The sequence below is a fragment of the Arvicanthis niloticus genome, chromosome 26, assembly GCF_011762505.2.
Source record: "Arvicanthis niloticus isolate mArvNil1 chromosome 26, mArvNil1.pat.X, whole genome shotgun sequence".
Lineage (NCBI taxonomy): Eukaryota > Metazoa > Chordata > Mammalia > Rodentia > Muridae > Arvicanthis > Arvicanthis niloticus.
This window is the reverse complement of record NC_133434.1, coordinates 37,820,233-37,835,224: the sequence shown is the minus strand read 5'-3', so window position 1 is coordinate 37,835,224 and position 14,992 is coordinate 37,820,233. Positions and strand designations below refer to the sequence as shown.

The 14,992-nt window shown below is 47.1% G+C and overlaps 1 protein-coding gene across 1 annotated transcript; it reads left to right on the top strand.

Moving 5' to 3' along the window:
- Positions 1–5,144: 5,144 nt before the first annotated feature.
- On the top strand, positions 5,145–14,869 carry Slc51b (SLC51 subunit beta). The gene is made up of 4 exons (XM_076925808.1): positions 5,145–5,453; positions 11,890–12,010; positions 13,498–13,588; positions 14,499–14,869. The coding sequence occupies exons 2-4, from the start codon at positions 11,920–11,922 to the stop codon at positions 14,701–14,703; spliced, it is 387 nt and encodes a 128-aa protein (XP_076781923.1). The 5' UTR covers positions 5,145–5,453; positions 11,890–11,919; the 3' UTR covers positions 14,704–14,869.
- The last annotated feature ends 123 nt before the right edge of the window (positions 14,870–14,992 follow it).

Sequence of the window (14,992 nt, the reverse complement as noted above, 5' to 3'; positions counted from 1 at the left end):
AGACAGACTGTATCGCTTTTTTTTTTTTTTTTTTTTTTTTTTTTTTTTTTGCATAACTTAGTTGACAACTTCCTTCTGGAAAGAAATTATGATGCCTGATAAAAATGCTTCCACATTTTATTTTCCTGATAATCTTTGAGGGGCTTAAACTCTGGATCTTCCTGACTCCATCTCCTGAATTCTTAGATTACAGGTACAGGTCAACGTGCCTGGCATTATGTGTTCACGAGTGCTAAGGTCAACTGGATACTACACAGGGCCTTTCGAAGAATGCACACGCATTCTTAACATGCAGTGCTCACTGACAGATGGCTTGGTGTTCTTCAAGCATGATACTGTGTACCCAGTCTTAAAATTAAACTAGTCAAAGCCTGCTGTATCTTGCAATGATTAAACTTCCAGGACAGCGCAGGGCTACAGAGAGGGCTGTTAGACTTTGATTTCTTTTACATTTGGACTCTGATTCAGACAGCAGCTGAAGAAGATATTTAGTTACAATGTAACTAGCATCAAGGAGCCACAGGAATAGAAGTGAGGATGATAAACTCAGGTCAGTGACATAGAGAGTCCCAAGCACTGCAGATAAAACCAACAGGAGAAAGGCACTTCCCACACGAGTCTTCACTGTGTCCCCAGTAAAATATGCATCTCAATAGCATTTTCTGAACAAGCATCAGTTTACCAAGATGATTTTCCTCCTGCACAAAGATGGTTTGCCTTGGGACACGTGACAGCCCTTTATGACCCTTCATGTGTAGGGATCAAGTCAGGGCCTTACAACCAATGATTATGGATTTCATTACTACCCCCACCACACACCATTTATCAAAATACTGCAAATTCCACCGTTTGATTCCTCCCTCCACTCTGGCTTTAACGTGAAAATGAGTCCCTTGAGGAAGTGTGGTGGAGTGTACATTTTTGTTGTTGTCGATAATTGTTTGTTTAAGACAGGGTCTCCCTAGGTAGCCCTGGCTGTCCCAGATCTGGTTCCGTAGATCAGGCTGGCCTCAAACTCACAGAGATCTTCCTGTTCTACCTCCCAAGTGCTGGGACTAATGACACCTACTACCAAGACAGATCTTTTGCTATTGTTTAGACAAGGTCTCACTAGGCCATCCCAGCTGTCCTGGAACATTTTCTATCAGGCCGACCTAAAACTTGTGAGGAGTCTCTTGACTTTTGCCTTCCAAGTACTAGGTTTACAGATGCTGCTGCAGCAGAAATCACTTACAGATTTTTTTTCTAGAGCTACATATTGAAGCCAGGGTCTCAAGTATACTAGGCATGTGCTCTACTACTGAGCTGTAACCCCAGACCTCTCCCTTTTTAAACATCTATTTATTTTACTATCTCAAGATAAAATCTTGCTACGTTGGTCCTGACTGGCTGTGTAGTCCAGGCTGGCCTTGAACTCATAGCAATTCTCCTGACTCAGCTTCCAGAGTGCTGGGATTACAGGAGTGTTGTTACAGTTCACCGAACAGCCTTGCGCAGACATCTCTGCTCTGTGTGGTCATCTCCTTGTATTATCCCCTTCCTTTTATTTTATTTCCAATGAAGTTCCCTCTGCTGAGAGGATAACAGGCTGCTACTGGAGACTGGGAGAAACCATTGTTTGAAAAATAATATTAAACTGGCTTCCAGGGGCCGGCAAGAAGGCTCAGTGTTAAAAGGCATTTACCATCAAGACAGATGGTCTAAGTTTAATACCAGGAACTCACGTGATCAGAGGAGAAAACTGGTTCCAAGTTGTCTTCACATATGTGAAACAATACATACATACCCATAAACATGCATGCAATACATACTCACCCACACACACATAAATAAATGCAAAACAAATAGTGAAAAGCTAGAGCTGGGGAGTTGACTCGGCAGTTAAGAGTAATTGCTGCTCTTGCAGAGGACCCAAGTTTTGTCCCCAGCACATGATGACTGACAACCATCTAACTGTAGTCCCAGGGGAGCCAAGGCCCTTTTCTGGCCTCCTCAGGCAGCAGGAATACATATGACACAGACACATGCAGGCAAAACTCCCATACATAAAATAATAAGATATATAAATTAAAACAAACAAAACTGATGATTGTTCTGGGAGGCAGAGACAGACAGATCTCTGTGAGTTCAAGGCCTGCCTCCAACCAAAGCAGACTATTAATGATGTTCAGTTCTGCTGGTCTAGCCTGAGGCAGCTGGATATTACATAATCAAACAAGTGTAGCACATTCAAACAAAACTTCACATACAGGGCTGGAGAGATGGCTCGGTGGTTAAGAGCACTGGCTGCTCTTCCAGAGGTCCCGAGTTCAATTCCCAGCAACCACATGGTGGCTCACAACCATCTGTAATGGGAACTGATGCCCTCTTATGGTGTGCATGCAGACGCCGTACTCATATTCATAAATAAAATAAATAAATTGTTTTTAAAAACGGCATATAAGACAACCTGCCAGTCAGAGGCATGAAGTAGAGGCGATCCAATGGGTGAGAGATGCCAAGGCTGATGATGGAAGGAGAGAACCAACTTCTCAGAGTTCTTCTCTAACCTCCATGAATGTCAGAAGACCTCCACATGCCTACGTGCCTACGTGCCCACGTGCCCACGTGCCCACCTGCCTACGTGCTTACACGCTTACGTGCTTACGTGCCTATGTGCCTACGGGCCTTCCATGTCTGCACATGGGCACACCAGCGTGCATGGGCCCACATACATCCACACAATAAATAAATACAAGTTTTTGAAAGTAGAAGGGTTGACATTTTCTTATAAAACACCATTACAGTTGGGGGATGTAGCTTGGTCAGTAGGGTGCTTGCCTGGCATGCAGAGCGCTGGGCTCACTCCGTAGCGTCTCCTTACCTGGGTATGGTAGCCGCGCCTGTAATCTTGGCACTTGGGAGGTGGAGTCAGGGGCTCAGCTCATGGCCTCAGATATATTTCAAGTTTGAGACCAGCCTAGACTGCATGAGACTTTGTTTTTAAAAACAATAACCAAATAACTTCCCCCATCACCTCAAACATAGCAAAACCAACATCCCGCAGGGTAGAAATAAAAATTCCGTGAGAGAGTCACCAAATGCCATGCAACAATAACTAATGAATAATTCCCGTCCCAGAGCAGCATGGGATGATGTCATTGGAAAGGGGACACAGGAGGAGCTAGAGTTAGAAGAGTCAGAAAAAAAAAAGCGGGGGGGGGGGGGGGTCTGGAATCCAGTCGAAGAGGAGACTCTGCAGGCTGTGCTTCAAGGGGGACACCTGCCAGAGCCGTGCAGCACTTAGAAAGGACCCTGTCAGGTGCTCACACAGGGGTCACATGGGAGCATCTGGGCACCACACAGGCTCTCACTCTACAGACCTGATGGGTCGTCTGACACTTGGGCTGGCCATCTGAGGAACCCAACCTCTCCTGCCTCCGCTGGAACAATTGGTCCAAGACACATAGAGGACACAGACCAGGACAGTGAGAGTCTTTCCCTAGAAATATTCAAAACTAAGCAAGTGGACCCCTTCCCCTCTGGGTGTAAGAGTGTGGGCTTGGGTTTCCTGCAGCGTGGCCCGACTTCCTGCTGACCCTCAGGTGAGCTAATGCACCTGCGAGGAGGGAGGCAGAGAAGGAGCTTTGAGCCTTGCTTCCAGCCATCCCTGACATCCGCCCCACCCTGCCTTTCCTTGTAATAGGAGCTGATAAATTCCTTGTTTGCACGGGTTGTCTTCCCCTTTCTCAGAACTCTGCTCAGAGACCTTTGTTTCTGAAACACAGTTCTCTACTTCCCCACTGGCACCAGCCTGGAGGGCAGGAGCCACCCAGCGGTCCCCTGACCCTCTCCTGCTCCCTGTAATCCACTGTCCACTCAGCAGGACAGGCTGTCCTAGAGCAAGGTCAACAGGACCACGTCACTTCTCCCCCTGAAATGTCCCTGGGATCGCCTGATCACACCGGGCTCCGGGAGCTTTCAGGTTGTGAGTCAAGTCTGTCACGGGAGGTCATGCATGTGAGACTTCTTACCATTTCTCCTAATCGCAGGGCTCCTCCTTCCTCTCTGGCCACCTTGTTTCTCAAACTCTTCACATTCCTGGTTTCCTCCCTGTCCTTGAATCCACTGCTTGGGGGTTTATGGTTAGCTCGTCGTTTTTTTTTTTTTTTTTTTTTTTAAGATTTATTTATTTTATTTATATAAGAACACTGTAGCTGTCTTCAGACACACCAGATGAGGGCATCGGGTCCCATTACAGATGGTTGTGAGTCACCATGTGGTTGCTGGGAATTGAACTCAGGACTTCTGGAAGAGCAGTTAGTGCTCTTAACCGCTGAGCCATCTCTCCAGCCCCGTTTTGTTTTTTTTTTTTTTTTTTTTTTTTGTTTTTTGTTTTTTTGTTTTTTTGTTTTTTTGTTTTTTGTTTTTTTATACGGTGATATAACTGTGGCTCCCCAGACCTACTACTTTCGGCTTGGCAGCAAACACCTTTATTCACTGAGCCATCTCACCGGTCCACCTTTTTATCTTGTTTTAGTTCTTGTGTGTTTGCCTGTGATACTCGTGAGTGTGAGAACACAGGGCACACAACGGGCGGCTTTGGTTGTTGGTTCTTTCCTTCCACCATGAGGGTCCAGGAGACATAACTCAGATCATCATGGGTGCCCTTACTCTCTGTCACCCGTCCATCTCCCTGGGGTCCTGCCTTGTCCACAATCTATCCACACAGCAGGTAATCAACAGTTATTGACCGGGTGCCTTATATAACACAAGGTGTGGCATCCAGTGCAGCTCCAGTATCTGCTGGGTCTCTCCCTTTAAACTACACGGCCATGCACTATTTAAGTCAAAGAGGACCTTGGACTTGACAGTGACCTATAGCCAGCCTGTTTCCCTCTGTGTGCACTGGCAACTGTCAGTTTGGCCTGGATAGGAGAGCATCTGCCTCCTGGGCCTGCTTCCTTCTCTGTGGATCCCCTGATCACACCATCTCCCAAGCCCCAGCTTCCAAGGTCTGACTTTATGGTTGCTCAGTCCGTACGATGGTTGCTCTCAGTCCGTACGATGACCTTTGGCATGAGAAAGTACTGGCTATAAAAGGAAAGATCCTTGGCTCCTTCCTGCATGGTTAACGATTGATAATAATTAAGAGACAGAGAGAGGACCGGAGTGGGCACCCGCAATGGCAGATCATACTGGGCTCCGGGAGCTTTCAGGTTGTGAGTCAAGTCTGTCACGGGAGGTCATGCATTCGAGGGGTCATTCACCCTGGACTGGCAGCAAAGGCATCGGGTCTGGGTGTGTGCTTAGGGCAGAGCTACCAAATGTGCCCCGGCTGTTGTGAGCTCTGTGGTGGATGGCTTAGCTACAACTGTGCGTTCCCGGGGAGAGTTCCTGTGAGGAAGAAGAGGAAAACACAGAAACCAGGGCCACTCTACCCAGCCTGAGCTCGCAGGAATCCCGGATCCAGGGTGAGTGCTCTCAGCCTGCTGTGTGGTGGGAAGAGCGGGGTCTGTGGCAGGAAACACACCAACAGTTTAAGCTCTGTTTAAAATGAAGGGATTTGGTAGAAGGGCCAAAGGGACCATGACACCTGAATGCAATGTCATGTCCACTAGGTGACATCCAAAGACAGATGAAGTTTAATTTAATAACGATATTTAAGATATGATAGTATGTGCCGGGTACCTTAAAAACAACTGAACTTTGCTATTTCTGGGACTATTATTCTTACTTTTTAAAAAAAAAATGATCTTATGTGCATGACTGTTTTGTCTGTGCTTCGTGCATGTGCAGGGTCCTCAGAAGCCAGAAGCCAGAGCTGGATCTTCTGGAACTAGACTTACAGATGTTTGTAAGGTGCTATGTAGGTGCTAGAGATCAAACTCAGGTCTTCTACAAGAGCAGCAAGTGGTCCTGACAGCTGAGCCATCTCTCTAGCTCCCAGTTTTTACTTTGTTTGTCTGTCTGTCTGTCTGTTTGTTTGTTTGTTTGTTTAATGGAATAGGCTGGATGTCTCTACAATTTTGCTCAGATGACTGCAGAACCTGGAAAAGCTTGTGCTGCTACTGATACATAGTATATTGTTACTACCATCTTCTCTCTCTCTCTCTCTCTCTCTCTCTCTCTCTCTCTCTCTCTCCCTCCCTCTCCACCCACTCACACAAACCCACAAGCTGCAGTTTTTGAAATTAGTTGTGGGCTGGAGAGCTGGCTCAGAGGATAAAAGCACTGACTCTTCTTCCAGAAGTCATGAGTTCAATTCCCAGCAACCACATGGTGGCTCAGAACCGTCTGTAATGGGATCTGATGCCCTCTTCTGGTGTGTCTGAAACTACAATGTACTCATACATAAAGTAAACATGTCTTAAAAAAAAAAAAGAAAGAAAGAAAGAAAGAAAGAAAAAGAAAAGAAACTAGCTGTACTGTCATTTACGGAAGGAAAGGACCTTGTTTTATTATACTGAGTTGACAGTGTAGAGAGAGTCATAGCCACTAGGGCCTACAAACATTAAACTTAATCCCCTGTTGGGAGAAACACACTATATTAAATGCATACAGCCGTCATACATGGATTTGATTACAGAAGCGAGTAGACACACCTTTTAAATGCCAATGGATGTGAACAGGTCCCTGCTGCTGTGGTATCTCAGAGTGGGAGGGCTTGGGCTTTTGGTCTTTATCACAACATTATTATATATATTATATACGTTTATCACAACATTATTATATACATTATATACGTTTATCACAACATTATTATATACATTATATACATTTAGACCACATATTCCATTTAGATATCAGCCTGCATGCACCTTTTTTCTCTTCCTCTCTCCTTCCTCCCCCGACTCTCTGACATATCCCTGTTCTCCGTCTTCATCTCCATCCCTTGATCCCCCTTCTTCCATTTCTGTCCCTAACCCTATGCCCATCTCTTCTGGGAATTTGGCCCAGGAACTCATCTATGCTAGGCCGCTCAGCACTGAGATACAGCCCAAGCAGACATTCATCTCCATACAGTTAGTTCCACGAATTAAATATCTCAAACCAGAATTGGTCTTTCAAAAAAGTACATTATGCATCACATTGAAACATGTCTGTAAGTGTGTACATACGAGTGAAGGGGTTGAACCGGACAGATGACGGTTCAGTGGTTAAGAGCACTGGCTGCCCTTCCAGAAGACTGGGGTTTGATTCCCAGCCCTATGTGGTATCTCACAACTGCCTGTAATTCCAGTTCCAGGGATCCAACACTCTCTTCTGGCCTCTATGGGCACAAGGCATGCAAGTTGTGCACAGACATACATGCAGGAAAAGCACACACACACACCATATATATACCAAAAAATGTAGGTCAGTGGTAGAGTACTTACCTGTGTAAGGTTCTTGGTTTGATCTCCAGCAATACACACACACACACACACACACACACACACACACACGAGGAATTACACACATTGCTTTTATTTATTTATTTATTTATTTTGGTTTTTCAAGACAGGGTTTCTCTATGTAGTCCTGGCTGTCCTAGAACTCGCTCTGTAGACCAGGCTGGCCTCGAACTCAGAAATCCGCCTGCCTCTGCCTCCCAAGTGCTGGGATTAAAGGCATGCGCCACCACCGCCCGGCTACACATTGCTTTTATGAATGAATGACATACTCAAAAGAAACAAGCACAAAGGTTTTCAAAGTGATGTCACATTCTGGTATCTAGGTTCTATCACAGTCCTCAGATGGAGACAGTTTCTGCTACCTGGATCTCAATAATCTGACGTTATTAACCCAGGCACTGCAACTGGCTAGCATACCTCGTTTTTCTCAGTGTGGTGTTCTGAACAGTTAGCTGGGGCTAAATGCAGACCTCATTGGTTAGCCAATCTCATGACTGTCTTTTCTCTCACATCCCTCAATCAAGGAAGTTGGAAGTAGGCATCTGAGTCCCCAAAGGTCTTTAAAGGACTCTATTTTTAATTTTAACTCTCTCTCTCTCTCTCTCTGTGTGTGTGTGTGTGTGTGTGTGTGTGTGTGTGTGTGTGTGCAGGTACTTGTAAAGGCCGGGAAAGGGCACTGGGTTCTCTAGAACTATAGCTCCAGGTGACTGGAAACTGAACTGAACTCAGTTCCTTTACAGCAGCTTCCCAAGGCCGCCACCCTTTAATCCAGCTCCTCATGCTGTGGTGACCCCCAACCATACAATGATTTTTGTTGCTACTTCATAACTGTGATTTTGCTGTTGTGAATTGTAACGTAAATACCGGACATGCAAGGTATCTGATATGCAACCCCTGAAGGGGTCATGACCCACAGATTGAGAACTGCTGCTTTACAAGACCAGTACGTGCGTTTAACCCCTGAGCCTCTGTCCAGCCGCACAAAGGTCTTTCTTCCCACAATTCATACCTACTTAGACACACAAGTGAATAGTCGTATCCACGAAAGCTGAGCTCTGACACTCGGGTCAAACGATTGTCTTCCAGTCTATTGGTGCTGTTTGTTTTTTCAAGGGGACTTGGTCCCCTTGTTTTTTGTTTCCCTTTGGCTGTCTGTCAGTCAGCTGTATGAGAAAGTTCCAGGCTGTGATTATAAAGGCAGTCTCAGGCGGAGTTGTGGACCCCTTGCATGTGGTCCCTCTGCCCTTGGTGGGTCTCATGAGTGCCCAGAACCTGTTTTCATGATGGATCTATTCCACCCTCTTCTCCTGCTTTATATCTTCAGTTATGTATTTTAAATTTTCTTTGATTTCTGTTTGTCCTTGGTTTCTCAGAGGCAGCAACCCTAATGCGTTTAGCACGCCCCTTTAAAGTTACTCTAGTAAAACATGTGCTGTTTTGTTTGAATGTTTTCAGTTTTGATAAATGGTATAGCATGTCCCTCTTGAGGACAGTGAAAGCCTTTATTGCATTTATTTGGGGTGGGGGGTACACCCATGTCACGGCACATATCTAGAGATCAAAGGACAATTGGTGAGAATTAGTCTTCTTCTACAATGCGGGGCCTGGGAATCGAACTCGGTTTAGCTGTTACCTGTGCTGGTTCCCCCACCCAGGATTAGAATTTTCATCACATGCGTTTTGTATTCTTGGTCAGGTTAATCTATCAGGATCTTCAGCTTCCAGCCCACGGGCCACATGCAGCCGAGAATAGCTCAACATAAGGTTTTAAAATTTGGGATTATAACGTTCTTGTAGATGACAAGAACCTGCAGAGTAGTCAGGAGGACCAGATGCTGGCCAAGGCCTGGACTGCCCGGTACAGTAGCCGTCAGCCACAGATTGTTCTGCCTCTGAAATGAGTGGGATTTGAGGTGAGCCTGCTGCAAGCATGGAGTTTATACCCAGTTTCAGAGACCTGGTATCAAAAAAAATGCAAAACACCTCGATAGTTTTACATCACACCATGTGATTTCAATCACGCTGGAATAATACTTTAAGTGTTCTGTCTTGGATGGAATACGCTGTCAAAATTAACGTCACCGTTTCTTTAAATAAGTCCAGAAAATCTTGGGTGATGTAATACGACAGGAAGCTTCACCTGCTTTATTTCCCAGGGACAAAACCAGACTCACGCTAAGGGACCATCCCAGGGAGAGTGGCTCATGCTCTTCTCTCGCCAACAACAGAAACCATTTCTCATCCCACCCACGCCACTTACCCTGAGAAAGAAAAAGAAGAAACAGTTTTCTGAGTAGCGAGATAAGGCTTACCAAATGCAGCCTAGTGCCCCGCAATTGCCTTTCTAGGACTCTTCCAGCTTCCTGCCCATAGGGGGCAGCAGCGTGTCGATCCCCAGAGGGAGACTAAGCTAGGCTAGATTTCTGGGCGTGTGAAAAGACACTGGCCTGTGATTGGCTATGGAGGTGGGTTGGCTATGGGGGAGGTGGGTTGGGTGAGATAATTAGGTTAAAAGTGAGATGGAGTTGCCTGGCTGGCAGAAGCAGGGTTGGGGGAAGGTGTCAATTGCAAGGGCTCTCTCAGTCCGCCAGTGGCTCAGCCTCACACTGGCCCATCCTCTTCCCTGCACGCTATGAATTTTAATAGATTTGAGTCGCTCCCTCCTCTGTAGTTCCTGACTTCAGGCCCCACCTGCTCCTAAGAGCACATTCTTATTTTACCTGTGTATTTATCTATGTATCTATCTACTAGCTAGCTATCCCCACAAATCTCACTTCAAAATCCCCACAAATCTCACTTCAAAGCCAAATATAAGTGCCGGTGGCCCAGGAACAGAGATCTCAGTTACTCTAAATATCACATTCCAAGTAGTAGCAGTTTCATGATGGGTTATTGTTGTTTCGAGATAGGGTTTCAGTATGGAGCCCTGGCTGTACTGGACCTTGCTGTGGTGAACATGCTGGCCTGAAACTCACAGGAACTCTCCTGCCTCTGGTTCCCAAGTGCCTCATGACGTTTTATGGTAATAGGTCAATGAAAAACACAAGTCAAGACAGTTTCCAAGTGCATGGCTAAAGGCATCAGGGTACAGAAAAGCAGCGTCTGCTGTAGTCCCGGACACTCTAGGACCACATTCTTAGTCTTCTGAATGGTCCAAGCTAGAGGTCTGTTTGCACTTTCTAAAGGACGGACCTGATAGTCACAAAGATGCTAGGTCATACCTGGAGAAGAGAATAATGGCTACCGAGGGGACTAAAGACAATTTGGCTCCGAACTTGTAACATTCCAACCTTCCCGCAGACAGGTTCTAGTCAGTGACCTGCTTTGTAAGGTGTGCTTCTTTCAGGGAACTTTCACTCTGCCTGCCCATCAGTTGTTTGTTGTGACATGGTGTCTCTGTGTAGCTCATGCTGGCCTGGTCCCCTCCATGTTACCCAGGCCTTGAACTAGCCTAACAATCCTCCTGACTCAGTCTCTTAAACATCTCCAGTGGACTCACTGCCACACTCAGGCCTGCTCCGGCTGGGGAATGGGTTGAGGGGAGACACCAACACCAAAAGATGGATGGTCTCCAACCTTGTAGGAAGCTTAACTCTTATTTTATAATTCTCTGTGCCTGAATGAGCACTGACTTCTGGTGGTTAAAATAAGCTGTATGGCAGCAGGGGAACTGGAGCTATGAACTCTTTGTGAACCAGGAAAAGAAAGCCACACTTGCAGAAAGAAAAGATGCACACACACACACACACACACACACTTGGTGGATGGAGCAAAAGCCCCCATGAGCAAGTTCCTTTGAGCATCAGTGAAAAAACTCATTCATTCTGGATGAGCAATCTTCTGTCTTTGCACCCACAGTAAACTGCCCACTCGGGGTTTACGACCCTTAGTTATCAGACAGTGGTTTCACAGCCAGCCTGGAAGGAATGCCTTCCCTGACCTCAAACCTGTTCCAAGCACTCTTTCTATCCTAACGCAATGAGCCTGTGACACATGAAGGTTTTCAGAGCCCCAATTGCAGCCTTCATCCATAGAGGGATCAAAACTACCTGTATAAATTTAAGAATTCTATAGAATCATTATTAGGAATTATAAAATCATCAATTTGCCTATATAGCATTACTACAAGACAAGACATCTTCGTTGATCTGTGGAACATCTGCTCAACAGGGTGAGCTAATGCCCAGGAATTATTATAGTATTTTAATAATGGCAGGAAAGGTATACCAGCTGCAAGAAGCAATCCTGAAATGAAGTCTCTCTGGGCCTTGGCATACATACGGTGGGCCGTCTCCAGGAAGGCCACTCGCATGCCTTTAGGCTATCCTAGTTGGTTCCTGCCACGATTCAGGCTCCTTCGGCCCTAAACCTGTGGGCTGTAGAGCTGCTGGTTTGGACAAGGAGGACAGGTAAACCAAGGGTGCTTCCTGAGGTTTCTGGAGTTGTCTGCTCAGAGGCCAGAACCTGGAAGGCCAGGTGGGCAGCTGGGACCTCAAGACTTGTCTATTCACAGGCCAGAAACCTCTGAACCAGGAACAGAAACATGGACCACAGTGCAGAGGGAGCGGCAGCCAGCACCGAAGTGCCCCAGGAACTGCTGGAGGAAATGCTTTGGTATTTTCGTGCAGAAGATGGTAAGTGATGGTGGGTAGGCAGGGCAATTCATCACTGTCTGTCATTCTCCACCGAGAAGCACATCGCCCACTCCCCTTTCCTCAGGGTATGGGCCACCCACTGGACTCTCAATCACCTCTATTATTTATTAAGTTAGTTGTACTGTGTGCCAGGCACTGCCCCTCGCACTGGGATACAGCAGTGAGCAAAACACAAGTCTCTGCTCACACAGAGTGTCCATTCTAGTAGAGGAGACAGAAAATAAATCAACAGACCAGAGAATAACATGTTCTTAGTGCAAATAAAAAAGAGGCCAGGTGACGGTGGCTCGTGCCTCTGATCCCAGCACTAGAAGACAGAGGCCGGTGGATCTCTGTGAGTTCAAGGAAAAACCCTGTCTTGAAAGTGAAGAAAAAGGAAGAGGAGGAGGAGGAAGAGCAGGAGGAAGAGGAAGAAAAGGAGGAGGAGAAAGAAGAAGAGGAAGAGGAGGAAGAAGAAGAGAAGGGAAGGAAAATAAAGAAGAAGAAGGAGGAAGAGGAGGAAGAGAAGGAGAGGAAGAAGAAGGAGGAGAAGGAGAAGGAGAAGCAGAAGCAGAAGCAGAAGCAGAAGCAGAAGCAGAAGCAGAAGCAGAAGCAGAAGCAGAAGCAGGGAATGGTGGCACAGACCCTCAACCCTAGCTATTCAAGAGGTTCAACCACAAAGAGCACAAGTTCAAGGCCAGCCTGAGCCACACGGTGAACTGAAGGCCAGCACAAGCAACTTAGTGAAACCTTATTTTAAAAGGTTTTGGCCCTCAGCGGTGGAGTGCCTGCCGGGTGTGTGAGAAATCTTAAACTGAACCCTCAATATGGTATGGGGTGTGGGGATTTTGCAGCAAGAAAGACATGTAATCAAGGAAAGTCTCACTAAGAGAACACTCTGGTAAAGGCTTGCAGTGGAGAAACCCTTGCAAGAAGGGAAGGAATTCGCTCTCAGATTCTTCGGTGGAGGACCATTCCTGCAGGAGGGGAAGTCAAAGCTGCGATCCTGGAGCCTGCCTCACATGTCACATGTCTGATGCCCGGTGCACGCACCACCCAATCTGCCACCTTCACCTACAGTAACAGTAGATGCATCCAGTTAGGCTGCCATTACTCCATCCCTCTCTCCTCCTCCTCCTTTTCCTAAAGGCAGTATAAAATGGAAGACTGGAGTTCAAGTTTCCTCCTTGCCACTCACACCCCCTTCACCCAGTCATTACGCAAACATGGCACTGTTCCAGCCCCCACCCAGTCCCCCACCCGCTCTCCATAGGATCAGGGCTGGTCCAGAGCAGAAACCCTGTCTCCACCCCAACCCCACTGGTCAGTTGGAGAATTCTTGTAAAGCAAGGGGTCTTGATAGGAGTCTCCACAGAAGGGACAAAGGAGGCCCTGAGATGGGCCTGAGCCCAAACCTCAGCTATGAATGAGCCTGAAGGCCCTGGCCTCTGCTCAAGGGTCTGTCTCTTTTGTGTGTCCCTCCTCAGCGGCTCCTTGGAATTATTCCATGCTGGTTCTGGCAGTCCTGGTGGTGGTGATAAGCATGTACCTCCTGAGAAGGAGCATCCTGGCCAACAGGTGAGGAGTTGGGTAGGTGTGGGTCTCCACAGGGAGCAGTGGGGCCTCCCTCCTAGATGGTAGATCTAAGCAGGAGTCATGTTAGTGAAATTAGCTCTTCAGCTTTTGACGTTGGTCATCAAAGACCAAAGCTATGAAATAAACAACCCAGCAGCTGCCCCTCCCCCCCCACCCCCATCCTCAGCCGGTAAGCTGGAAGGATTCAGAAGGGTGTTACCCTTTACAAGTGGTCCTGGGCCCTCTTAGCCTGTCAGAAAGCATCCCCTTCAGCAGACTCAACTGAGAGACGACCACAGGAGCAGCAGGTACAAGTCTGCTCTCCCGTGGGCCAGGGACTCAGTTCTTTCCACTGTGGCCAGGATGTCCAAGAGTTCCTTGTGTAAACCAGCTTAGAGAAAGGAGACACTTTCAGGGATTACTAGAAAGATTGTCAGGTCGAGGAGGCAGTGGGAAGCCATGTGTAAGATTGTGTCTTACACACATGTCCAGTGGTGTGGATAAACCTGTTTGGTGAAACAGGTAGAGTAAGAGGTAGAAGGTTAGTAAGGGATTTCTGGCAGCATCCTAGGGATACAGCCTGGCAGGTGAAGACCTGTACTAAGTGTGATGACAGCCCTGGGGTCAGGACAGTGTGCTTTGGTGAAAGGTCACAGGGCCAGAATAGGTAGACTTAGATGTGTGATGCAGACACGTGCTTCATTGGCCTCCGACAGCATGTTTGCTCATCTCTAAGAGAAAGGGCTGGCAATCAAAGCTTAGCCCAGGTGGCTTTGCAGGGAGACAACAGATGCAGGCATGGGAACCACTGGGAGCCACTGTCACTTCTGAACGGAGGGACTCCCCTCAAGCTAACTATTGGGCCCTGACCCAAACACTCAGTATCCCCCACCAATACCATTTCTCCTCCTAGAAATCGGAAGAAGCAGTCACAAGACAAAGAAACTCCAGACGACCTGCATCTAGATGATTCCGGGATGACGGAGAAGAATAGCCTGGGTCTCCTAAGAGAGACACTGGTCTCAGAGAAGCCGGACTTGGCCCTGGGGGAAACTGAGTTGGATGAGAGAGACGCCTCGCTCGTCTTTCTACCAGACCCACAAGAAACTGAGAGCTAGGGAGCATTGAGGGACCACTGCCCTGGCCAGACACAGGACTGTGACCTGAGCTCAGCTCCGAGGCCTCAAACCCCTTAGGTTAGACAATACCCCACAAGCCACCTAACTTATTTTTAGCAGACCTAATAAACAAGCTGCAACCAGACGAAAATTTGTTATTTAAAGAAGTCTTTTATTCAAATGCTTCTCCAGGTGGGCAGCTGGAATCGTGTACTGGGTTCGAATGATGGTGTCTACAAAGCACACACAAGGGGCTTGCACGGAAAGGTCAAAGTTCAGCCCTGTGAGG